Genomic DNA, 27,101 nt, shown 5'->3' on the forward strand with positions numbered 1-27,101 from the left:
TTGTTTAACGTTTTGTCCCCCTACCTTCCACCTCTAGCGCTCGCTTGTTCAACTGATGTCCCTTCTTTTTCAACAAAAGGAGATGGAAAATCCATCTTCTGTCACCAATTCATTCAGTGAAAAGCCCCTTGAACTCTTACGTGGAGATAGTTACATTAGTCAAGGCCAGGCCCAAATTAATGTCAACCTGGATCTCCATCCATCCCAGATATGCCCCTGTTCTCATTGCTCCCTAATCATACCCCTATCCCTGTACCTCACGTGCTCTACCAATCAAAAACATATATATCTTATTGAGCTGTGTTTTTTTCCCATTTTGAACCCAAGTGTAAAATTGCTTGAAACCAACTGAACTCAGTGGCCCTCCTTTATATGAAGTAATAGACCTTGACAGTAAGCCTGTAAAAGTCAGTTTAGATTTTGATGAGAAATACCTGCCATTTTACTGTAATTTACTTACAAGACCTGACTTTCCCCTCTGTGCCCTGGCATGGGTCCTGAAAAGCCATAAAATAGATTGAGACAGATACTTATCAAGAAAAGGAGGGAAATCTTTTTCTTCTCCCTTCACTCTGTAATGCTATTGGTAACCATACCATAACCTCTCTAAAGACAGATAAACCCTCACATGGCCCTCGGGTTAAAGGGGTCTCTACCAGTATGCTTCATCTCTAAAAGTGAAAGTGGCCGTGCTGTTTTCTGCAAGCCACTTTTGCCAGACCTCATGTCTGAGTGGCAACAGTCATTCAATGCACTTGATAAAAATGTCCATTTAAAATCAATTTTGTCACTAGAAATCCCTATTCAAGTGCTTATGTCTCACCTGACCACTTTTTAAAGACTGACCTGCTGAGGTTTGTTAATCTGCAGTGTGTTTATCCATTTCTTTTAGTCCAGTTCAGACACATTTAGTAGAAAATGAGAAAGGCATGTGAGAAAAAGGACTGAAATGGATTAAAATATAAATAAATACATTAATATATATTTTGTAAATAAGTACATTTTACATTTAGTTTATTTCTAATTTGTTACTGTTACTATAACTTATACCATGTATTTATGGTACTAAAAACAATAAAACATGACAGGTCGTGGCTTACTGTCATTTAATATCAGCTAAGTGGCATTAGGCATGTTATGAAGTGGGACTTAGTGTATGTATACTGATACTTAAACACTCCATCTCCTAAATATAAACCAAATGTAGAGATGAAAAATTTGTTAATCCACCGGTCTCTCCACAAGAGCTATGAGAAGCCCCTTCTGACAGCACATCAGACGCTCAGGGGACTTGAGAGGACAGCTGGACACAGTAGCACAGGACTGTGCAAGCATGTGTTTGTTTTTGTTTCGAAAGTGTGTTATATGAAAGGACTAACTCTCTCAGTCAGCCAATAGGTGTGGATTGTTCACGTGTCCCTGGAAAGGGAAAGGGGGACCTCAGGGACTCACACTCTGCCTGGATGATGATTCTGGTGTTTAATGTGAATCTCAAATAACACAGCACTGACTCACAGAATCAAGGGTTTTACAATTAAATGCAAAGAAAATAATTGTTCTGTGCTTTACATAAGAAAATAGGCTGATTGGATAGTTTTATCAAGAATGCAAACATAAATGCCACTCATGAATTGATTTCTGCACATAGTGGCACTGATTGCCTCTCTCCCAGCATATGGGAAATGGATAGGATTATTATGGTCTGGTTCTGCTGTAACAACAGAGAAAACAGACAGAGGAAAGACAATCAGAGCTCATCAGCCGCTTCCTTCACACCTTTATTTACCCCAGTCCCAAAGAGATGAGGAGAATTAGCATAATGATTTCTAACCCAGATATAAGGAGGAATTTCTAATTATTTATAACATCTTGGGACCCTCCACTTGATCTGTCCAATAATGTTAACATAATTGCATAAGTTGTCAAAGGGTGTTGAAGGGCTAGTGGGGTAACGTCTGTGGAATTTTACACAGCTTTCTGTTTGTCTGTACAGAAATACAGTGTGATGGTCAGACCTATATAGTAGGTACAGGATGTCGGGATGTAGTCTGAACGTGTTGGTGTTTTGTCTTTTACGACAAATTATAGAAAGAAGCTGCAGATTGTTAATGTGTTCAAAGTCTGTAGTTTATGTGTGTGTTTTATGGCTTTATCAGAAACCTTATACACTGAAATACTTAAATGTACCTGAATGCACAAGTAGAAATTTCTAAATTAATATTATGATTAAAGTAAATTTTTTTCATCACTCAAATTCTTTTTTTTGGGCTACACTGAGAAAGGCATCAACAAAAGCTTAAAAGAAAAGTTTAGGAAAATACCAATGTCAAAACCTCTAAAGTTGAAAGCCAATTGAAAACGAGGATAATTCAAATTCTTAGGCTGAAGCAACTATTATATTGAAACCCTTTATTGAAAACCCCTGAATACAGTAAAATGTAGGGAATCAGACAGAAGCGGAGGAATTGCCTCACATATCCTGCCCTTTCTATTGCTAATGCTAGAGTAGAGCAGAACCGGCTCTTTTATTGTGTAGCAATGAAACTCTTTTTCATTGCTCCGTCCTGGAATCAGACGCTGCAGTTGAATAATGCATAAGGCCTCTAGCCTGTACACTATGTAAATAGTCAACAATGGCAACAGTGGTAACAACAGGTTTGGGTTTGCAGGAGTATTATGTAAAGTGGTCAGGGGTAGCGTGTCTGGCTCTCTAGCCTGCTATTGAGGCAGTGGCAGACCCCTCTGAGCGCAGAGGGACATGGCCTGCACCCGGGGCCCGGAGGGGACATGCACAGAATTAATGAGGCCAATTTAGTGTTGGACCAGGGTGGCGTCCACTGATGGGTCCTGGAGGACTACTGCAACTTTATCTCACCCCCCCACCCCCACCCCACCCGTACCTCTTAGTCCAGCTTCTCCTTTTGCCGCTGGCCCCAGTAATGCATGGAACCTTTTTCACTGGAGGACACTGGAGCAACCTGCATATTACACAGATGGATTTCACAGGAATCTATATGATTAACAAGTGCCGATGCCGAGCTGACGAAAGATGATTTATTATGGAGCATATGATGGCACAGAGAGTACATGATAAATTGTACCCAGGATTTAAATATTTCCGCAAAAGCATTTTATTTTAAATGGTAATGTATTGGATTTTATTTTAGTATTTTTTTCTACTAACAACTTCTCTTTTTTTCGTCTTCTTCCTACTAGGTAATATAGAATACAGCTGTCCAGCCACAAATGAGTGTGAGATCACAAAAAGGAGACGCAAATCATGTCAGGCTTGTCGCTTCATGAAATGCCTCAAAGTGGGGATGCTCAAAGAAGGTAAGAAGAGTAAGAACATTTTTATTAAGTCTTACATCTGCGGACACATGCTATAAATATGTTGCTAGAAATTACTTAACCAAAAAAATGCCTCCAGTGATTTTGTTGTTTTACTTGAGCTCATGGTAAATCTCAGATATCTACAAGTATAACAGTATGTTTCCTGTGGTAGTCCATTGAGGTATATGCACAACTTGACCAAGACAACAGTTCTCAGCCCCCAGTCCTCCCCCGACCAACAAAGCAGTAAATAATGTGCAGCTGAGCTGTGGACAGAAATATGCTGAATAGGTTGATCCCACCGTCTGAGTAATAGAAATGTAACAGTATTCCTCCTGGAAAGGCTCAGGCCGGGTCCCTGAGCACACACTCGGCACAGTCTCAGCTCTCCTCGGCATATTGATCCACTAAATGTTTTCCGAACATCTCAGCTCTCTTCCTGTGGATGGTTTTTAAAGTCACGCCAGCAGGGAATTCAGTGACAATTAAACATGCTTCCAATGGATTTGTCTGGCTGGGTTTCTCCCCCCTTCCCCCGTTTCGCCACCGATTCCCCTGAGACCTCTAGGCTTGGCTGCTCTTCCGGGGGAGGCACCTATCCATTCTCCCTTACCTCACTGCAATAGTGGATGCTTCCTCACCGGCCTCTCTATCTTTCTCTCTCTCCTTCTCTCTACCTGTTTCTCACTTGTTGGTTTCTTGGAAAAGGGTAGACAAATGAATAATGAAAGATATGTGGCTTGGGGGTGAAGTGGTGGTGTTATATTTATTCAAGCCTCCTCTGGGAGAAGCTCAGGGAGTCTGTAAGGGAATTTGCGATATTTTTTTTCATTTTTTACTTTTTTTGCTTTCCTCAGGTGATGATGAGTGCAAGTCAAGAAGCACTTATGATGTGTAAAATACGAGTGTCCCTCATGGTTATAAAGTGCTTTAAATACTCTGTCAGAGAAGGGCTCTGATAAATGAAATTCTGTAAAAACTTTCACTTTTAAGTTAAATTCAATGCAGTGTATAGATATTTCAACATTATTCCTCCCATTATTCATTGAAGAATGGGATTTAGAGATGCATATATATCGAGTCACCACCTAAAGCCGGAGTCATAACCCATATGGATCGTCACACAGTAACAGAATCCCCTGGACTCCTTGCAGCCAGATAAAGCCTCAGTGCCAGAAAGACAGAGTAATCGCATTACTATCTGATGAAAAATTTATGCCAATATATCATCTTGGAGAATAAGAGACTACAAAAATATGTAGTCCTGGCTATAAATGAATGACCAGTGTCAGGTTAGAGTAAAAAGAGTGTAAAACTCAAATATGCAGACTTCGGCTAAGCCTGCGCTTCTAATGCACACTTCTGTATATTCAGCACAATCGCAGAATAAGAATGACCATCCTCTTTTACATAGTGGCTATCTTCACCCTATTAAACTATTGTTACACACTGATTGAAGTCTTACACAGCTTTTGTCATTGCTCCTTCTCACACAACTGATTTCTACTAGTTAAAATATATTTGTCATGATTTGCAGAGAGATGTGAGGAGAATTTTTCCAAGGCTGACATGTTAACGTGTCACCAAGATGAAGTGGAAAGAGAGACACATGGTCTGTGTCCACTGTAAGCTCTATGAAGCCGTCGGCTCAACGCCATGCTCAGGCGGAGGGTGTAGAAATGGCCACTGCTCATGTGACTGAGGTTGCCACTTACTTTCATTACTGCAGAAAGGTCACATTGTGTCTCAATGGAAAATCAACTAATTATAACTTTACAGCTCCAACGAAATACAGTGCTCCACCCATTCAAGATGAAACAGTTTATATAAACCATTGTCTCTGAATTAAAATATGAATTCTGTTTTGAGAGAAGCAGTATTTGTTACAGCCTCAAAGGCAAAGCTCACATGATATACAGTGCTAATCTCACATTTATATCTAAGAGTGTGGTAAATGGTCTAAAGAAAACGGTCTTCGAAGATCAGCAGCATGATTAGAGGAGACCATCTTAAACCCTGTGTTGAGTCTCTGTACTTTCCTTTGACTGTATAAAGGAGGAAGTGATCAATAGAAGAATCAAATGTCAGGGGCAACAGGTTTTTCCTCTGATCAATGGAAACAGATCAGAGCTTAGAGCAAGAGAGAAGACAAGATACTATTGAGAGATTACATTGACATCATTCAGTGACAGTTGCACTCCACTCACTTCCTTTTTCCCTCACTGAGCCACACAGAGAAGCCTCCACACACATACATACCCACACAGCCAAGTTAAACAAAATCAGTTTCTAGCTGTTTTACCTCTTTAAATCCACACATTTACTAAATTAAAGTGTTTCATTTATTGATGTTTTGGATTTAGTAATCAGTGTTGTAATTGGTCGTCAGTCATTTGATGAAACATTAATTACTGTGATTTTATGCACATGGTGATGTACTCTTTGTGAACAGTTTTCGTAAAATTAGAAAATCACAAAATATCTAATTTCTCACAGTGCTACAAAATATTGAATTGTAACTCCCGTATCATATGTATTGAATCACCGTGTTCTTGCCAATATAAAGCCCTGAAAAGTGTCTTATTGTAAGAGCGCATTGTAATAGTCAAGGATGTCAGCTGAACAACAAAGGACTGAGTGCGTTTGTGCTGATATACAATACACCTCTTACAGCATGTCATTGCTTAGCAGACTGGCATGCAAGGAACGGCCATATCCCACAATAGCGGCATCATTGTCACATAGACAGCATACGTAAACACAAACCACATTGCATTTGCACACATAGTCCATGAAATACTAGACGTAAAATGTCAAAGTGCAAGCTCATAGGGTAAATAATGTATTCTTTTTCTGTCAGTGGTAAAAAAAACTTAATGTAATATGTTTCTGACTAAGGTTTCCTTTAAGTGTAATATAGTCTTTTCAATTAGCAGCAGGAACACAGATGTTTGCTCACAGGGGATACTGTAGCTAACCTGTAAATGGAGTATGTGACAAAGGTGTCAGTATGGCAGCCCCTGGGGTCAGCAGAGGGAGTGGGCAGGCAATGCGTGACAATTTTTCCGCTACCCTCGCTCATCACCACTCGCCATTAAAAATGCTGCAACACACTTACAAGCATGCAAAGCTGGCAACAGGGGCCTTTTGAAATAGTGCTGACGGCAGTTTAGCAGGGCGGCTTCCTTGAAAGGTAAGGTTCACCGTGCCTTGCCATGTGGCCTTCTGATTTTCCCAGCTAAAATAGGGTCCGCCTAAGCCCCCTTTGGCATTGCCAACCATCCCAGACATCCTGACACTTTCCCCAGGGAGAGACACCCAGAACAGGTGAGAGACTCAAAATAAGGGCCCCTACCATGGCTGGCCGCACAAAGTGAGTGAAGACAGGCCCTTTTGTAGGAGAGTGCTTGGAAGGGGATTATTATTGTTTTTGGAGAGAAAGAAGAGCCCTAGGTCAGCTGGCCCCAGCCCCCACCCTGAGGCCTGCGTTAATCCGTGCACAAATGCCAGCCGCCTTGGCCAGAAGCCCTCTCCCCTAGCACCCTGCTTTGAAGAGATGATACCCGAGCTCACCCGCTGCTACCCTCGCTGCACTGTGTAGTGGGCCATAAAACAGTGACATGACTTTGGATGAGGTGGTACTCTACTCTCTTCACACATTTATAACACACCTACTGTTTACTCTGGAGGGGGCACAACAGACCGCTCAGAGTCAGACCACTTAAAGCTTCGAGGGCCACCAAAGGGACATATGAACCTCACAAAGGCCCCTTTAAAGTCTTGGCCGTAGAGCTCGACAGCAAGAGTGAATGAATCTGTCTAGCTGCTTTTAATCACTCTCTCTTCCTCTCTGCCTGTGTCTGGCCCTGTTGGACAGTAAAATGAGACAGGTTAGTGCCAAGCTTTAATTCCTGTCAGCATCTGTTAATTATGGCCAGGACTGTTCTAATTAAAAGAGGCACCCATCTACCTTCATCGGTGGCTTTACACTGGCTCACACAGCCACATGACTTAACCGGTAGAAAGGATCACGGAGCACAGACGCAGGAGACAGTGTAGCATCACGTGTCGCTATTTCCACAATAGTAACAGCACCGTCTCCCACCAGGTGGAGGAAGTGTGAAGAAAATTCTCATGGCGCCTTTACTGATGAGATTTGCACAAAAAAAGAATTCTTGATGTGACACATTTAAAGATGAAATTGTCATTATGTATGCGTTATGTGTGTGTGTAAAGTACAGGTAGTTGCCATCAGATGAGTCCCTGGTGCTTGCTGGGAAGGCTCTAGTTCTGTAGGGAATTGGGGGTAATTAGGTTAGTGGGTTGTCAGTGTCAGGAAATTGAAAGACAATCCTAATCAGATTTGTGTTTCTTGGGAATCAAATAATTTATATTAGTAGAAGAAATCTCTGTTCTGCAGTTACATGATGCTACAGTTTATTGGAACCCCTTGCATTTAGTATAGTTAGTGTCCTTGTTGTCATAGGAAATGTAGGGTGTAAATTAAGAACATATCATTCCCTCTTTGAATTTCTCTTTGTTAAATGAAGGCCGCTGCTCTATCTTACATCATCTGATTTCCTTCCCTAGTCACTGAGCGACCTCCAACCATCATGCATGGGACACATCCAAACTCATCCTCTCCAAGAGCACTTGCTGATGGGCAAATTGTATTAGGCTCATTTGCAGTGGCTACACAATGCCCAGGTTTGACACCGTTCTCCCTGTTATAAAGTGATGAAACCATCAAGGAAGTGCTCTGGCTGCGGGTGTTGTTCGCCCAGAGGACACAGGAGGCTGACAAATTAACTCCTCCTCCTCCACAAGCATTTCATTGAGCCTTCTCTCATCCACCCTTTAGAATTAAATTTGTTTGGGGGTTACATTATGCATACAAGGCAAATTGAAAGGATTCTCCCTCTTGACAGGATTAAGATATCAGGAATATTTAGGCTGCATGGTAGCAGTGACACGCTTGTCCAAATATGGGGAAGCAGGACATAAACATTTGTGCAGAATTACATTAAATAACAAAATACCTGCCTGGTGGTATCAAATAAATAGAACAATGTAGATGAAATATTTTAACTATGTTGAAAATTAATAGAATAGAAAAGACATCCAAATGGAAACATTCTTATCAAATAATGAGATAATAAATAACTTATGTTATGATGAGCCTGGCTTGACATTTACAGTATCAGTGTAGAACCTGGCCCCCTAGGTGTGGCTGGGGGTGATAAGGCCTCAGTGCTACTCCAGTGAAAGAGGGGTGAAATAAGGGTCTTTTATGGGAAAGCAATACCTAGTTATCTATCTGCAGTATGACAGCGGATGTTTTGTACAGTGTGTGTGGGAGCGTGTCTTTTGGAGGCTGGTTAAGTTTCGGTTTCTGGATACCAAAGAACACTCACCTGAGCGTACACAAACACTCACACATACAAACACATATGCACAAGCAAAGAGGCATGTATCTGGCAGCTAATTAGTATGCAGTCTGCCTCACCCCAAAAGCTAAATAATTAGAGGACCAGTCTGTGAGATCATTGACCCTGCGTTAAATATTCATATGTTTAGACCTGCTCTGGGCTCAGCTGTGTCACAGTAGACCAGCCAGGCATGGACCACATATGGGAAGGCAGCCGTGCCTCTGACACATCCTCACACGGAGACACACACACTGGTGTACATGCACACATCCATCTCTCCAGTGTTGTCATGCTTTCATATAAGCAAAAGCTTCTATGCATGATCTAAATGAGAATAATTGTGATATCATTATGTAATTATGTAATGTAATAGAGCACTTCTAATGGACTGTGCCTACTTTTTCTTTTCTCTTGTTTTCATTTCGCTTTGTTTTGACCTAGTTAATTTTAGTGGATTTGATAGCTGATTTCATTCAGGATTTAGTCTTCGCATCTCAACGCGTCTCTTTTGTTGTTTCCATCACAGGAGTTCGTCTAGACCGTGTGCGAGGGGGCAGACAGAAGTACAAACGGAGGCTGGACACGGAAAACAACCCGTATCTGGGCTTGACGCTCCCCCCTCCCACCAAAAAGCCTCGTGAGTACTGCTCCATCACTAGCCCATTGTCTCCCTCCTCCGTCGTCCCTCCTCTGCCAGGCCAGCAAGCAGGTAAAACTAAGGCAAATTCTAGGACAGACTCATGATCCCCTTCTCTTCCCCATGTTTGGACAGTAGTGAGTTCATTGGGCAGAAATATAGGCCAGGTATTGTTTCGGTCAGAGCTGAATTATGATAAGTCTCTGGGCAGATGACCGATATTAAACAACGACAGAGCGCTTGAGGACACTGGTGCTTCATATTTGTATGCACACTTTTTTGTCTTTTGCATACATTCTGTAGGGATAAGAACTTTCATGTCACTCATCAACATCTAAGCTCCATTCATTCGTTTGCATAATGAGAACAGAAAGAAACCTCACAGTGGTCTATATATTGTACCATATGTTTGAGTCTTACCATGTTTATCAGTATGGTGCATCTGTGCGCCTCACTAAGCTTTTCAGTGATACGACCTGTGACCCCTGCTTTGCTTTGACATCCCTCTCCTTCCTTGTCTATCCTCAGTCACAAAGATAGTGTCTCACTTGTTGGTGGCGGAGCCGGAGAAGATCTATGCCATGCCTGACCCCACCATGCCGGAGAGCGACATCAAGGCTCTGACCACGCTGTGCGACCTGGCTGACCGTGAGCTGGTGGTCATCATTGGCTGGGCCAAACACATCCCAGGTATGAAAACAATTATTCTCACCTCCTCTTCTGCTATTTTAAACTCTCCATCCTGTGATTTATTTTGAGATGCTACCATTTTTATTTTTCTCCTGTCTCATACACACTTTGTCCGGATGAGCATGTGCACACACACTTAGATAATTAATGACAGCAGCTCATGCAGCCCCAGGGTGTGTGGAATTGGTGAGGGGGTGGATTGGTGGGTGCAAAATGGACATAGCTGTGCAGGAAACAAATCAATAGAGTGTATCTAAAATCCCTGCATTGAATGGAGAGGGGGACACAGTCTGAGTGCCAATGTATGTTGTAATCACAAGGGATTTAGGGCAAAGTTGGGGAAAGGCCCAATCAAACAAAACATCATATCATACACAAACGCACACACTTGCAGACCCAGGCCACGCACAAGTGCAAACACACATACATTGAATTATTGATGGCCATAATCATGTTTCTTCCTTGCCCCATAGACATTCTGATAGATGAGGTATTAGGTTATAAGAGGCTGTTGAATTAAGGATACAGCGCCTCACGTCAGCAGAGATTTTGCTTCCTTCAAGAGTTTTGCTCTGATTTTGACAGAGAATACATTGTTTAGCTACACTTTTTTTTGCAACCAAGGCAAATTCTCCTTGATCTTGAGCTTGACCCCCATAACTCTATAACATTACAGTGCTGTCGGCATAGAGGAGTAACAAACTAAATGAATGTGTCCCTCAGCGGCTCCCCCATAACCTCTTCTTCTCATCAGCATAACTTGGACAGGCACAGAGCTGTCAGCGTACAGGAAATGTGCGACATTACAGTGGCGGTGATGCGCGCGCACACACACACACACACACACACACACACACACACTGTCTGGTTCTTTCTCACGCAACAAATGTTCAAATATACAAGTGTGGGAATGAACTTTTTAGTTACATTTGATTACACACAAATTTAATTTACACTCCCAATTCAAGTAACCAAAAGGTTAGCTTATTTTTAGGAAAGGGAAATGGACTTTAGCTGACCTCAGGCAGGTGCATTTTGTACTGAAAAGGTATTAGAGTACTTCTCAGAAGGAGGGGTATTAATCAGGTACAGATCCGATAGTAAGGAGATTAGAGGTGGATATGCTCCCAGCCCCTGGCCTCGGCCCTGGCCCCTTGCACGTCTAAACTGTTTGTATCACTCCCCATGGGCCCTGCATGGTCAGCAGGCTGAGAGTTTAACCAAGGAGCTTACTCAGAACTGGATCACAACTGACCTGATAACACACTCTCATCATTATGACCCAAAAATTACACAGGCATCACAGACACGCACAAGCACTCCAGCGGTCTCTTGTTTCTTGCTGCTTGTGGACTGTGCAAGCATGGATGCATCACTCACTAACACACACTCGAAAACAAGCACAATAAAGAGTGTCTTAAGTACACACAATGTGACAAATATATAACATATTTTACAGGTTATCTGAGGCCACTGTATTACTCACACTCTAACTGGGATTTTGTTTGTCATAGTATTGAAACACTGTTAATCAGATTATACTAATGTGCATTGTACAGTGGATAGATTCATAATGTTAATGGGATTTGCGCCACACATTGCGGCAAAGGACTTGTCATCCCAATTGTGTCGATAATCATCATTTAACCCAAAACCTGATGCAGTAAGCCTGAGTGTCTGTTCCTGGAACGGAATGATGAGCTGCATGATACTGAAGACCTTAAGTAGATTATTCTGATCTGTTTCCGAAAAGTTACACCCTTTTTTTTTTTATTTTATTTTCCCTTTTAGCTTTTATTGAAAAAAAAAAATCTGAAAGCAGATTATTTTCACAGTTTGACAGAATAGTTTTAGTTTGGTGCTTGGTCTGTGAGTGTCCCTTTGGTGCTGCCTGTATTAGGACAGTAGGTGTCCTCTGGCCATGAAATGGCTGCATAATTGAGTTGTACATGGCTGAACCTGATCAGAGACGGTTCACTGGTTGAGCGAGACTCTATGCACTAACACTCCATGCACCAACGGTACCCCAGGGCAGCCTACCATGCTCTGTTCCTACAATATTTCTCCCCTCATCTGCTCCGGGACAAGAAAGGAGAGGGAGGAAAACTGCTGATTGCATTCTGATAGATTTTTGTAGCCTTAGGCAATGGAATTAAAAAGATTAACAGTTCATTATGAAGTAGCCCACATTGATTAGGCCATTGACAGATGGGCCAATAACTAAAGTCCAAATGTAACTATTTAAATGTCACGAAAATTGGCACTTACCTTCTCCCAATTGATTTTTAATTTCCCCTATTCTCAGCTAACATTTGAAAAAAGGCATTTAAAAAGTGGTGTAATTTAGAGTAGAGTGGCCCTATTGAGCTTTAATTGGAGGGTAATGGGAGGATATAAAAGCTATATCATTAGTGTAGATGACATCTTTGACTTACAGGGTCCAAAGTCAAATTGGCTGTTTTGGCTACTTTACACATGTATTTGTATATGATTTGGAATAATACAAATGTTAATAACAAGACTTCCATAGTTGGATCACATTTAGTCTTTAACATATTTTAATGAGATAGATAGGGCTGCTCTGAAACATAAAGAGTTTTTTTTACAGGCTTGCAGGGTCTTTGATTAATTGATAATTACTGTAGAGGCTTTGGACACTTGTGTCACAGCTCCAAATAGCACCATGAAGCAGTCCATTCTTGCCTGAGGGGCAGGGTCATTAGAAGCTGTGTTAAGGGAACGCTGACAGATGGCTTGTTGCTCCTAAGGTGCTAACAACCTTTGACACACATAGTAGTCCACTGTCCACCCCTCTGGCCTCCTTCCATCTCATAAAGCTGTATTTCATGCTGTCCAAGAGGTTTAGGGAAGAACTCTGAATACTGACAACTTCAGTACATGAGAATGTGTTTGCCACCTTGACATTGCTGCCTTCTTCAGGGGTAGCAGGATGCCTATGTGACCCCCATCGCCTTGTGAAAAACCCTTCATCCTTTCCAACCCGCAGTGGGAATGTCATGTGTTCATATGTAAAACTGCAACAGTATGCATCTGCTTATACAAGAGGGGCTCATTGTTTGGTGTTTGCCAGCTCCCATCCCAGCTTCCTGGGCTGCAGTGTTTTCAGCTGGGAATTCTCTGAAGGCTAAAGGGCCAAGCAAACATTGACACTCTGCTGCTGCTGCTTTGCTCCTACACAAATAAAACATATTTTTACACTGGCATGTCACGTTAGAATGTAAAATATTTAAATGGCAGTGGACTTCATGCTATATGCCATTTTGATTCTTGAAACTTGCTTCAATGAATATCTTCCCATTCTGTTGTGATTTGAACATCCTCCCTGTGTGTTACTACGTTTCTGTCATTAGATTCAGACCAGATGAATTTAATGAAATATCCTTGTTTGCATTGCTCTATTTATTACTGGTGTGTGGGGAATATTCATCATGTGTACTTTATTGGATTCCTGCTCATCAGCCAGCATGTGACAGACAACAGCCTTGCATGTTAGTTGTTAGCATGGAGGCAGCAATGTTAAAAAGAGATCGTGCCTCTTGTATGTTGTCGTGTTTGTGTCAGCTCAACCCTCCACCATAATCACCCACCTACCCATCAGCCCACCCTCCTCCAGCCCCCTCCGGGGCCCCTGTTTTCTCTTTGCCATTAAATTGTGAAATCTACTTACTGTGTTGCCAGCCTGATCCCACTCAAGCTGCGTAATCTCCTTGTAATAGAGTGTGAATACTGCCCGGCAATAAATCAGCACCTCATCAGTGCACTTTATTAAATATAGACACCAACAGACAGCTCTTAGTATATTCAATTTACCCTCTGACGTAGGCTTCAACACAGGAGATAAAGATAGATTGAGCAATCATGTGGATGCTGAGGCCTGAACCAGGCAGGAAAGCGGCAGGAAGGTGGAAAAACTGCAGGGAGATTGAGATGGGGGCGTATCAGAGGCAGACAGGGAGTCAGTATACAGGGCCAGGAAGAGGACATCTGCCAGGCAGGGTGGAAGGGCTTTGTTTAGTTACTGTGACACATTAGCAGATTCATCCAGCATCACAATTATGTGTGTGTCATATCGTCACCGAGCATCTCTGTAGCATTTTCATATTTCATATATAAAATGTTCAGGGGAAAAAAATTTACACTGATTTGTCTTTAAGTGAGCCTCAGCAGAGCGCCATCCCTCATTAAGCAATGCTGCTTGATGGCAGTGGAGATAAATTATGTGTAATTATGGCAATGATTAAAGACTGATCCGTCCTGGTCTTTGGGGCTAAACAGAGATATGTACCATCAGTACTGGGCAGTGGGGCCCTGGGGAGGGTTAAAGACTTATGTGCAAGGGTCAGAAGGTCATAGGGTGCAGATTAAAAGAAGGGGATTACTGTATTTAATGTTCTTTAGCCTCATAATGTTCACAGGTTTCTGGTCCAATCAGCCATTCTCCGGCTACTTAGAATAAGATAATGGGCTGGTTATCACACAAGAAGAATCCAGATAGGTGACTCCCCTGAAAGTGAACTGTGAGGCTGAAAAAAAAAGATTATCTATTTAACAGAGTCAGTTTAGTTTGTACTGACACGATTTTTTTCCAAATGAAAAATGGTCTTTGTGTCATCAAATCCGTGTCCAGGGAAAGCTCATGGCAAACTGAGCTGTTTGTGTTGTACATGTGGCTCGACTTCAGGTCAAATTATTTACATCAAGCACAGCAATTTATTACCAAGCTGCTATTGATTGGGTCCTCCTGATGCTGTCTTGTAAATTCACAAAGAATCATGGTCGGCAGCTGCAACTTACACACACATCTACACAAGCCATTGCATAGATACACCTGCACTCACATTGTAAAGCTGTCCTAAATTGCCCTTCATTTCTCTGTTGAATATACATCCTGCACCATAGTGTCACACTGCTCGATGAGATGATTCTATATAAATCACAGGTGCGCACTTCATCTTCTCTTTGTCTTCCCGTCTAAAATAGAAAGCTTTGATACAGAATCAGCTTATGGCAGCAAGATCATTCGGCTCAGTTTGAGGTAAAAAAAAAAAAAAAGTGCTAAACCTCTGGGGTCCTGTTAGGGGCAGTTTTACTCTAACTGGAGCCCGGAGAGCACTTGACTTGGCTGGGGTGAGATTGCCGCTGGGCAGAAGTCTTCAGGGCCTGCTTGTCCTTCTGATAGCTGGCCATGATAGATCAGCCCCTGTCCAGCCAGAATTACTCTCTTTCCTCTTTCTATCTTCCTCTTCCTTGCTCTGGTCTCCTTTCACCCCCTGCTTCTGCTTTCTCTCTTCCTTATCTGTTTCCTCTCTGGCCCATATCTTCTCCTCTCTTTTATCCTCCATTTCTCTCCCTCTCTCGCTTGCCATTTTTTCCCCCTTTACTCTCACTCCCTCTGTCTGCTCTGTTGTCTGATTGAGGGTGAGTTACGAGGGGGCTGCAGCTGGAGGGGGCCACCGTGCCTCGTAATTACATCTCTTTTTATTACCCGCGCTAATGGCCCTCGGGGAGAGGGAAACAATAATAAATTAATAGAATATGAACTCCCGCTCAACAGAAATCTTCAGCATTTCATTTTGGACCGTCCTGTGCTCTGGCAGATGAAACAGCGTTCTGATTAATCTCAGCGTGGGGGTTTGAAGCAGCCGTCTGTGCATTTGGGCTGCCCTCTCCTGCCCACAGCCTTTTGGGGAGATAAAGAGAGAGATGATAGTTTTGCCTTCTGCTGTTGGTCTTAAGTGGTCTTCTTTTCACCATTTCAGCTTTACATGATGGTGTGAGATGCAGTTTGTGGTCAGTTAGCTCTTTAGCACCGTCACTCTTATTTAATCTTGTCTAGACTGAAGATACTTTTGCAAGGCTCATGATTAATAAAAAGATTCCTACATCTTATATTTTTAAAAAGTTAATTGCAACACATGGCCCTACGTGAGCAGTGTGGTTAAATCACAGGGAACAAAGAAAAAGTGCAATGTATATGCGTATATTCCTGCTGCAAAGACTTTCAGACAGAAATCTGGTGGAGCACTCAGCAGTGGAGTGGAAAAGGCCCTTCAAGCGCTCAGACAGGCCTCTCTGATTTGGTCAATATTGTGTCATGTTTGGTCAAACCCCGCCAAGGCAGTGGGCTGGAAATGAAGATGTAAATATTGATATTTCATTAGAGGAAATCACCGACTCCAACGGCACTTAACCGGGCCACCTTCAGAGTGCGGCGGCCGGAGCACTGTGTGACCTGCAGAGTCGGGAAGTCACTTCATTACTCGATTAAATTGAGTGGAAAAAGGCGAGGCAACGACACGAGATCCCATTTGGAGCGATAATTTAGGCCCTGAGAAGAGGGGATGGAACAGGGGAAAAACACCACCTCTCCATCTCACAACACTGGATTAAATTCAAGGACTTTTAGCGTCAAAGGTAATTGTAGGCTGCTGGGTTGTATGTGTGCATATGGCTGAGAGGTGTCTGCTGTATCAGAACAACTCTAAAGCCTCTCCAACAAGCCCTGAACAAGGCCTTCACACGGGCTGTCACATTGGGTGCAGCGCTTTAGTTCCGCTTCAGTCCTCCTTGGCATTAAAAGGCTAGACAGAACCTCGCCTGTGATTGTGATGCCAACCTGATGCAGCAATCAAGACCACGTCCACGCTTGCATGACAATTTCCCTCCGGCCAGTCCACATGCTGTCCAACTTAATGGCCACGTATGCAGACAAGGAAATAACACAAAAGATTTTAAGATGCATTCTGGATATGGGTAATGGCACAGGCGTTTACAAAATATGGCTTATTGCCTCCACTGATAATAGTCAAGTGTTTTGAGTGCTTTTGGCAGTTTGCTTTGTTGGGTCTAATTTGGACTGAATGCTCTTCAGACCTCTGACCAGTCCAGCCGGGCACTGACACCTTTCTGTTAGCACTCTTTTCTACTGACTATTGATTCCCCTTCAAAATGTGAAGGCCCTCACATTCTGATCACAATCTGTTAATTAATGTATCCTCCAGCTCTTCCCCTGCAGTGGTCATCACCACGATAAGGGAAATTGAACACTCAGGTACTACTCTCCCTTGCTCTCCTTTTCCTTCAGCCTGTCTCTCTCTCTCTTGCACATGGCCTGTTTCTTTTTCACTTTCGCACATGCTTCCTCATCATGTCTCTTATTCTACTCAGCCTGCACGTGTGTTTGTGTGTGTGTTCACGGTATCCAGGCAGGGGGAGATAAACATCAGGTTGGCGACTGCACCCCAGTAAGATCATTTATATTTAAGAGAAAATGTGGGGTGTCGGTTTGGTGAGCGCCCTGGTCAATACTGTAATCTATCGCCTCTTAATCATGCGGTGGCAGGTAGCGTGGCAACAGCAAACTTGTAAAAGCAATCATATTAATCAGGGGCGGAGCTGAAGAGCCTAATATGCTGTCAGAATGGGCTGCCTGCAGGCATGCTGTGCAGTGGGATGGGAGGTGGGAAAGGAGAGGGTGGGTTGTGGGGGTTCACGCAGTTTATTGACAGCTGAAGGCTAGTACGAAAGGAAAAAGGGATGAGATGCCTATCTAGCTATCTGCTCCTCACTCTCTTCCTTTTTGCCTTTACCCTTTTCATTTGTTTGAGTTTCTCACAGCTCATCTTTGCAGGATCTGGTGGTTTGTTTTATTTAATGTTCTATTCTGAGCATATGTAGAGGTGTTGAAGGGGAAGTGACAGTGGTTTGATGAGCCTGAGCCAATTTCAGCTCAGCTGCTGTTGGAGAATGAGGCCTTGGGTTTAAGTGGGTCATCATGCTAGGCTTAGACCATGTGACCCCTGTGCTCTGTGTATGTTTATTAGTTTTTTTGCTTTTATGTGAGTGGATTTATGTGCATATGTAGACATGCAGGAGTACATGTATATTTGCTTTTTCCTAGTTGACACGTTTGTTTATCTGTGCACAGCCCTGTATGTGTACCCCTCATCACCTCCTTCTGCTACACAGTGCATGTCATGTCCTCAACCCCTCCAATGAGAATGTGTCTCAGCGCTAATCCCCCTCACACCAATAGAAGTGTGACAGGATACAAGGGGTAACCACATGGCTTTGTGTATCCCAGACCTTTGCACCGATTTACTGTCCTCACTTACAGTAAAGCCCACTCAAGTGCTCTGACACCGGCTTCAAAGGGGACCTTCTACTGTGCATTTAAAATTAAACACCCCGTGCTAACATGTGCCTGGGCTTGTACTCCCAGCTACTGCAGCTCTCAAACTGTGTGTGGTTTACTGATGAAGCCAAAGATCTAAAATCTTCTGTTTCTTTTCTTTCTTTTACTTTCAAGCACTTAATTTTATTTATGAAAAGTGGCACAATTATGCATATTTTTCAGTATGTTAAGGATTAACAGAAATGCGTACAGAATATGTATTGTCGGTGTGTACTGAAATACTGTACACACTGACTGCATTTATACCTCATGAAGTGGTACTCCTGTCCTGATACATTTCCATCTTCTGTCCTTTCAGGCTTTTCAACTCTGTCTCTGGGCGACCAAATGAGTTTATTGCAGAGCGCATGGATGGAGATCCTCATCCTCAGCATTGTGTTCCGCTCGCTGCCATATGAAGACGAGCTGGTGTATGCCGAGGACTACATCATGGACGAGGAGCATTCACGGCTCACTGGCCTGCTCGACCTCTACGTGTCCATCCTACAGCTGGTCCGCAAATACAAGAAGCTCAAAGTGGAGAAGGAGGAGTTTGTCACCCTCAAGGCCATCGCTCTCGCCAACTCAGGTGGGCTGCCCACAGCAACATGACACATTTTAAATTATATTCAATCATGGATATTATTTGAATGTAATTTTATCCACATTTAAAGTACAGAATATACAGTCATGGATCAGTACCATATTTAATTTCTAAAAAATAAAAATAGATGATAATATTGTGACTTTATCACATACCATCTGTTTTCTTTTTAATTTTATCTTTGAATATTGTGTTAATAATATCAAAGCTGCAAGAACAATACTATTACTCTAAATTAACATATGTCTTTTGATGAAGTAAAAAATGCAAAGGCAAAAATTATCAGATATATTCTTAATAAATTTTCTTCATACACTGTTTTACATATGGCACATATGCTGTCATTCATTACAATTATTATTACATCAGTACACAATAAATAAAAACATTTTAATTGTTCCATAATATATAAGTTGAAATATGTTATAAGAATTTTATTAAAAAAATAGATATTGTAGCTTGTAGAAGATATTTTTATAATAAATGCAATACCAGAATAAATGTTCTTTAACCAGCACAAACCAGGAACCAAAAACCAAAATGGATCTATTATTTTTAAAATCATGTCTAATTTACTGAAATACTTAATACATGACAAAACATAATTCCAGTGTAGCTATATCTGTAAAAGACTAAAATGAAAACAGTGTACCACTTGACTTTGGACTTTTTACAGTGTGGATCTCTGAGTAGTGCGCACTAGACAGTGTGGTGTAACATCCAGAAACATTAGGGCATTGTGTAACACAGTTTGAGAAATGACATTTCTGAGTTTTTCAGGAGTTTTTCAGTGTAACCTTTAGTTTGGAGCGTGAGATGGGGAGATGGAGAGATGATAAGGGCAGTGTACGGGAAACTGGGAAAGAGGACTGAGCTTTTCTAATTGAACACCTTCCATGTTGTGGTATTTCTCCAGCGCTCTTTCTCCCTCTCTTTCTCTATCTCCATAACAGTAGCTGCAGGGCACAGCAGCCACGGGAGATAAATTTAGCATTTCATTAGGAGCACAGGGGCTGTCAATAAAATGTGTTAAGTCGAATGGAATGAGTATCAGGGAGTGATAGGCCTCGTTTGTTCCAATGCGAAGATGGCACGCAGCTATTGACAGGCTCCTTTTGAGGAGGCAGGACCTGTCCCGTTCTGATCAATGCACGCCTGGGTCACCGGGCCGCTTTCCCTTGTTTTGTCCGGGCTGAAAATGAAAATGCTGATGGTGGGGCTTTGCTTTCACACAACAGAGCTTCGGTACAGAGGTGGGGTGTGTGAGAGAGGAGAGATGGGGGTCGAAAAGAGAAGACGAGGAGGAGGAGGAGCAGGAGGAGGAGGAGGTTGCCCAGAACGTTAGAACAAGGTCTCTGGGAGATCACTCTCCCGGGAGCCCCTCTGTCTGACAGCTGTGAAAATTCATAGCGATTGATTTTGTAATTAGCAGTTTATCAATCGGATCGACGTGGGCTCACTGATGGATTGCAAGGAAATTGTTTCTTCAAAGTTGTTTTTTTAAGTCTACCCCTCCTCCAAGGACTACAAGCTGTGTACTCGCTGTCTCCTGCCCTCTTTTCCTTCCCATCTGTTGAGATGTCTCTATCTCTCTTTTTATTTTCCTTTTTTCCCCCTCGCTGCAAAGCATATCATTAAAGTACATTTGAAACCGGGTTTATAGCTCTAATGTGTTTTGAGTGTGCCAAAACAACTAAATATTATAGATGTTTTTCCAAGCTGTTTGTTAAAATGCACCTTCTTGGGTCTGTGAAAAGAACAGAGACAATTAAGTCAGACTACAGTTTTAACTTTGATTTTTTATTTTTTTTTGCCTTTTGTTCTTTCATCTCCCTCCTCTCACCTCCCCCCTTCCTCATTCACTTTATAAAATGACCTACTTCATTTTACCACTGTGGATTTGAAAACCGTCAGGGTGAGAAATGTCTCAAGGTCTTGGGAATACAGTTGTTCCAGTCAATGAATTTGGGGCGAAGTCTGAAATCTGTTTTGCCTTTTATTGTCCCGTGTGGTAAAATATGCACCGGCAAGGTGAGACAAGTCAGGCAGCCAATGACATGCCGCCTCTGGAGTGCCAGACACCGGTTAACCAGTGAGAGAACCGTGACCCCGGACTGTCCCTGAGAGGGGATGGGAGATAGAAACAGAGGCAGAAAAGACGAGAATGAGAGGCGAGCGCTGTAACATGATGTACAGTAGGATCAGTAAAAAACGGGTGGCACTGTAGCGAAACGTTATAAGGGGGTGGAACACCGGAGAGAAGCCTTCCAGACTGAAACTGTAGAAAGCTCTCATGAGCTCTCTAACAGAACTGGGCTAACAAAAGCTGAGAGGTAGTCACATTTTTATTGTCATCAGCACAGCACACAGTCATGTATAATACTCTTAACAGGGACATTTATTTATGTTGTATATAAAGTATACATAGAAAAAAAATTGCAAGGAATTTATGTTTGGTAAAAAAGGAAAACATTTAACACCATTTTGATCAGTGCAGAGAAGGTGAAATAAAATAGATTATGGATTAATAGTTATTAGTTTAATAAGTAAGGTGAATATTCTAAATACTTTTCCAAATTTGTGTTAAATAGAGATGCAACTGAAAAGTGTTAAAAACAATGAAACACAACACATTAATGTAAGAGCCATTTTCTGATTTGAGAAAGAAAATGTAATTAATTTTCCAGCTTTGAAATGCCACCCCATAGCACAGTCACTTGTTCTATTCTACATATAAGCTTTTTTACTGAAAATAATATATTCTGATTTAATTCCTTTGGAATAATGTACATTTTAATTAGTAATTTAATTACATATTATTTTCCTGAATAACTTCAAAATTACTTTTATTCCAGTAATTGTGTTATATGTAACTAGTCATTCCCACCACTTAGGTCTGTTGCAGTAAAATAAGCCTATTACTATTAGTTTTTTTTCCCTGTTTTCTGGTGGTTAGAAATACCTTTGAGAGAATGGGAGGGAAATTAATTGAAAGGAAGTGGTGTATTCATCTCAGGCCTGTTTATGTTGTCCAATCCTCTAATGGAGTCTTTTTTCTCATTGTTTTTGTCCTCTGAAACAGTCAGGTGTTTAATGTGAACTCACTCAGCAGAGATTGGGTGCTATTCATGCCATTGTTACTGGAGGATAACATTGATTTCCAGTCCCACTGGTCAAGGGCCATATGAATATCCTGCCCAGTCCACCAAAGAATAGATAAATAAATAAATAAAATAAAGCAGATGTTGTTCTTTTCTTTTTTTATGATCTATTCTTTATCTTGTTGGGGTGTGAGGTATACTGATAATGTGTTCCCTGCAGTGACAGAGCAGTAAAGATCAATCATGAGATTTAATTTTGTTTTAGAAAAATCCATTTCCCATCACTCCTGTTATATTACCAGTGTCTCAAAGTGCAAACTACATTTCTTGGAAGTGACTTTTTTGTCATTTTGTTTTTGAAAATCCATCTGTCTTCACGTACCTTCTCTGTGCTCTCGTCCCATTAGACTCCATGCACATAGAGGACATGGAGGCCGTCCAGAAGCTTCAGGATGCTCTCCATGAGGCCCTGCAAGACTACGAAAGCAGCCAGCACCAGGAGGACCCACGGCGGGCGGGCAAGCTGCTCATGACCCTGCCCCTTCTGCGGCAGACAGCGACTAAGGCAGTGCAGCACTTTTACAGCATCAAGGTGCAGGGCAAGGTGCCCATGCACAAACTGTTCCTGGAGATGCTGGAGGCCAAGGTCTGATTGACTGGATGGCCCGACGTCAGCCACGGCAACAGCGGGGCTGCATTAACAAAACAGAGTGACTTGAACCAAGGCTGAGGGTACTCAGGAGAAGAAACCCCCTGCTGACTGTGCTAGGCAGGACAGGGACTGACCTCTGTCCCTACTCCTGGAACTTTTGGACTATCTAAAAAAGAACAAATGCAAACTTGGTTATTAGTATAAATATAAAAATGAATGATGAAGATTAATTTAAAATATATAAGAAATACTATGTACAGTAATAATTTTTTTGGTTTTTGTTAATTGTCAGTGGTCATGCTGTGTAAAGGTGGACCCCTCTGCCCCTCAGCGTCTTCAGAACAAGTTGTTGCCAGTTCTTGATAACAAGATAAAATGGTTTCTTTTTTCAGAAAACTTAATGCTCCTTAAATAATTTCTGAAGACAGCAGAGGTCTCAACAACTCACTTGTCTCACAGTTGTGTTTTTGCCTGGACTTGACCAGGACATGTATATATTTATTATTGGAAGACTGAGTGTACAGTTCAAAGTCTGGTGAAGTTGGTTGCCATTTTCTCTTGTTCTCCTGGAAAAAATGAACTAAAATTGTTACCTAAATGTGAACTCTTATCAGTTAAATGTCCTTGGATATACCTCTCCAGAGCAGTAAGCCGTGTGATCTTTGTAGTTCTGTCTCAGACTGGAAGACTTGCTGGTCCCATGTTTAATCAAACTAGCATAGGCAGGTATAATAGTCAGTCGTCTTATTCTGTAGTAACTCAGCAATAAAAGGAGCTGTGGGAAAGCCAGGCTTAACCTCCTATATTTCATGTGCTTTTCAATGCTGCTGTTGCTAAAAGACCATGCCTGTGTATCTCAGTACCATCAGTGGGACATGCCACTGCACACAAGTGTTTTCCCCTCCTGTAGTGGTTTGTATTGGCGCTGCTCACGCAACCCATTGAACCCCAAATTTGGTCATTGTTTAAGCCCGTGGAAATTGCTCCTGGCATGCAAATAGATGACCTGATTCAGGCTAGGTGAAAGATGATCAGTGGGTTTGGTGTGGCAGTATCAAAGGATTTATGCCGAGTGGCAGAAGTCCAGGAGATTCCATGTTCAAACAATCAGAGGCCCATATGTCAACCACTCTATTTTGGGCCCCTTTAAGCCTGTGGCAGAGTCATCCCACACACAGGGAGCAAGGTGCGCAGCATCTGCTCTCACCATTTTAGACACCTCCCGTCTTTTAATAGCTGTGCCTGCATTTATAGAGCTTCAACCAAACGGAGGTAAATGGCAGGTGCAGAGCTGGAGTGGTGGCACTTCACACTGGGTTTATTTTTAACCCAGCAGGAGGCTGTTGTCTGCACAGCTCCAGAAGTACAGTAGACACGTGGAACACTTCTTCTTGACCTCATGTTGACACAGTGGCAAAGTGCAGAGTAACACCCTTCCCACCGACCAGGAGCTAGGCAGGCATCTGTGAGGACAGCTTAGGGATGCCCGAGCATGCACATGTGAATAGCTATGCAAGTAACAAAGTGTCAGCATGCTCTAACAGCAACCCAACAGTGTGTCAGTACAAGGTGTGATCTCTGGTGGGAGAAGAGATCTTGTGCTTTACCCTGTGTTTAACTGGATGTCCATTTCAGTGTGTGTGTAATGTCGTAGTCCAGTCCAGCAGAGCTGTGCCACTCATCTCCATGTGACAGAGAATGTGTTGGAGGTGAACGCTTATACTACTGAAGGATTTTATGTGATGTGATAAATTGTGGCGTTGTCACAACAATATGATACTGTGATCAAAGGAATCCCTGACATTACAGTTGGGTAGAGTTGTCACCATGCTTGCGATATCAATGGCTAGCACTGCTCCAGCAGCCGGCATGCTTTTCTTTACAGCAGCCTGATTGGTCACTTAATGTAGGCTGTCTTCCCACTCCTGCACCGAATCATCCCAACTTGAAGTAGCCGCTGTCCAGTTACCAAGCTCCTCTGTAGGGGGTAACAATATAACTTGAGTTACTGTTGTGCAATACAACAGGGACCAATTCTGACTGAAATCATGCTAAAAGCATGCTTTTACTTAGATTTGGGAGAATTTGTATGCTATGAAGTAACATATTCTAAGGCCCTCTATTCACAAACTGTATCCTGTATATGAGAAGAACTATATTTGGTTTGCTCAACTGACAAAAAAAAGGACTTTTGCGCTTGTTTCAATAAAAGTGCAGTATAAACAGAAACTTTTGCAGAAAATCTTTACAACTAGAATTTTGTAGTGGCCCAAGATGACCAGCCATACCAATCATAAGAACGGGAGTCTTCTCATCTCCCTTTTTCTTTTTACCTTGCAATATGGCACTGTGTTAAGTAAAAGAGAACATGTCTTACATTACAAGCTGTCTAAGTATGTAAATATATCAACGTTAAAACAGTAGGTTGCCGAAATACCATTGAAAATAAAGTATGCAGCGCCCTGCTGACTACTACCTCATTATCATATTGTCTATATTTCTCTGATTCAACACTTGATGCTCTTTATCATCCTCACATGTCTGTGACATACCTGAGCCATCCATGTTTTTATCAAAAACTCCTTCTCTTCCTCAGTGCTCCTGCCAAAATATTTGTAATTGTAGGTACTGATCTCCTCTTCCCATTCATTCTTCATAGATCTGTTTGTAAAGGCAAAGCATGCTTCACATTGACCACATGACTTGGCCATCAGTGGGTATGAGCCCAATTTTGGTTACTAAGCGGGTATGTTTTTTTAAAATATATATATAAACATCAGTGTGTCAGAATTGGTCCCTCAGTGACAAATTGCAGACAGGGGCAGGCAACTGATTTCCTGCTTCTGTGCTATGAGTATTTATGGTGTGAAATATATCACTTGGCAATGGTGTACATTGATATCTGATCGTTGAATCACCAATATCTGTGTAACTTTTACGTTTTGATTTTCAAAAAGCTAAAGGATCAATGAATTAAATACTCCCTGAACTCTGTCATTGTTTTGTGTTCTAACTAAGATTTGTTGTCAAGGAAACATGGATTCAGAGTTTCATACAGTACTTAATTGCCAATCTGCAGTAGCCACTAATAGGAAGTGGACGAGGAAAAAAAGTCCAACTAATTACTAGAAATTTAGCAAAGAAACGGCTACTGTAACTGCAGACAGTTGTTGTCACTGTGTTTACCAATCGTATAGTGTGTCTACTTAGTCATTCACCCTGTGGAGCCACTCTTACTCTAACCCTGCCCTCTGCTCAGTGTATTTACCCATTCTACTTTGGCCGGATGCTCACACTGATTGGAAACAGAACAAAGGGCAGATATGAGCTTCCGGCAGACCAGAAACGAGTAACAGTAAGTGATGGCAAGCCAGGCTGAGATTCACGTAGGCCACCCAACCATCCAGCCATCAACCACAGCCACTGCAGGGCCAGGAGCTGTTGAAAATGGATCCGTCACAGGAAACAGGCAGACAGACACGCTAACACTGATGGAGGTGGGGGAAGCGAGGGGCTATAGCTCCATTATTTCAGGAAGCTGATATTCCAGGGAGTTAAAGTATTCCCTTCTCTATATAATTATAAGAGCCAATTTCCCTTTTTGAAATAATGTCTTGCTACCAATTAATTGTAATAATCCTCTATGTGGAAACAATGGCATCACAAGCCACGAGACAAGACGACTTGAGGATGAAGGAAAAGAAAAAGGAGATTGAGAGGCCCACACAAATTAAATGTAGAACACGGCTGCCAGGTGGTGTATTTTTAAAAGCAATGTGCTCCTCATTTCTCATGCAAATCATCCGGTTGGACCAGATATTGCCATCAATAAGTTTCTCACAGATACAGTAGCAAGGCAATCATTTACCTCCATTGACAGGTCAAAACACCTTTCATTAGAGTTACGAGGCATCTCATCAAGATGCGGCCTCGCTCGCAGCTGTATGACTGCTGTGTATTGCTTAAGTGTGTTTCATTATTCCCAAAGCAACGTTGATGATGGTGAGGGAAAGGATTACACGTCAGGGTGAGTGATTGGGTTTGAACAGAGCTGCTGCATACACTTTGTATCAACCCAGGGCTCAAATTACACTTAGGTTGAAAACAGAGCACGCAAATGCCCAGGAGAGCTTGTGGCACAGAAATGAAGAGTGGGCCACCATCTAGCTCTCTCTCTCTTTTTCTGTTTCCTTCACACACACATACACACACTTTTCATCTCTTCGCTTTGTCAAATTTCTTCTGACCCCCCCCCCCCCCCCCTCCCCTTCCCTCCGTCTCTCCCAGTACCTCTCCTTGTTTTTGAGGTACAACCATCCTTTATGGGGATTCTTATTGTTCCACTGATTCTGTTATGTGTATTTATTGCTCCATTTGTGAAATTGGAGGCACTGGCCGACAAGCCTATTACTATTCAATAACAGGAGCCGGGCATTTTCACAACCGTGGGCTATCAATGTC

At 42.2% G+C, this 27,101-nt stretch overlaps 1 protein-coding gene across 6 annotated transcripts in view; it reads left to right on the forward strand.

Annotated features, from left to right (window-relative positions):
* Positions 1-25,637, forward strand: part of esrrb (estrogen-related receptor beta) — a 44,564-nt gene extending 18,927 nt beyond the window's left edge. For 3 of the 6 annotated variants that reach the window (XM_030126594.1, XM_030126595.1, XM_030126599.1), the window contains 5 exons: positions 3,217-3,342; positions 9,289-9,471; positions 9,928-10,089; positions 18,603-18,872; positions 22,396-25,637. In XM_030126594.1, coding sequence (XP_029982454.1) covers positions 3,217-3,342; positions 9,289-9,471; positions 9,928-10,089; positions 18,603-18,872; positions 22,396-22,640 — 986 coding nt within the window. In that variant the 3' untranslated portion in view covers positions 22,641-25,637. The remainder of the gene's footprint in view (positions 1-3,216; positions 3,343-9,288; positions 9,472-9,927; positions 10,090-18,602; positions 18,873-22,395) is intronic. The other 3 variants (XM_030126596.1, XM_030126597.1, XM_030126593.1) reach the window with 3 other exon arrangements.
* The last annotated feature ends 1,464 nt before the right edge of the window (positions 25,638-27,101 follow it).

This window comes from Sphaeramia orbicularis, chromosome 22 (genome assembly GCF_902148855.1).
Source record: "Sphaeramia orbicularis chromosome 22, fSphaOr1.1, whole genome shotgun sequence".
Taxonomy (NCBI): Eukaryota; Metazoa; Chordata; class Actinopteri; order Kurtiformes; family Apogonidae; genus Sphaeramia; species Sphaeramia orbicularis.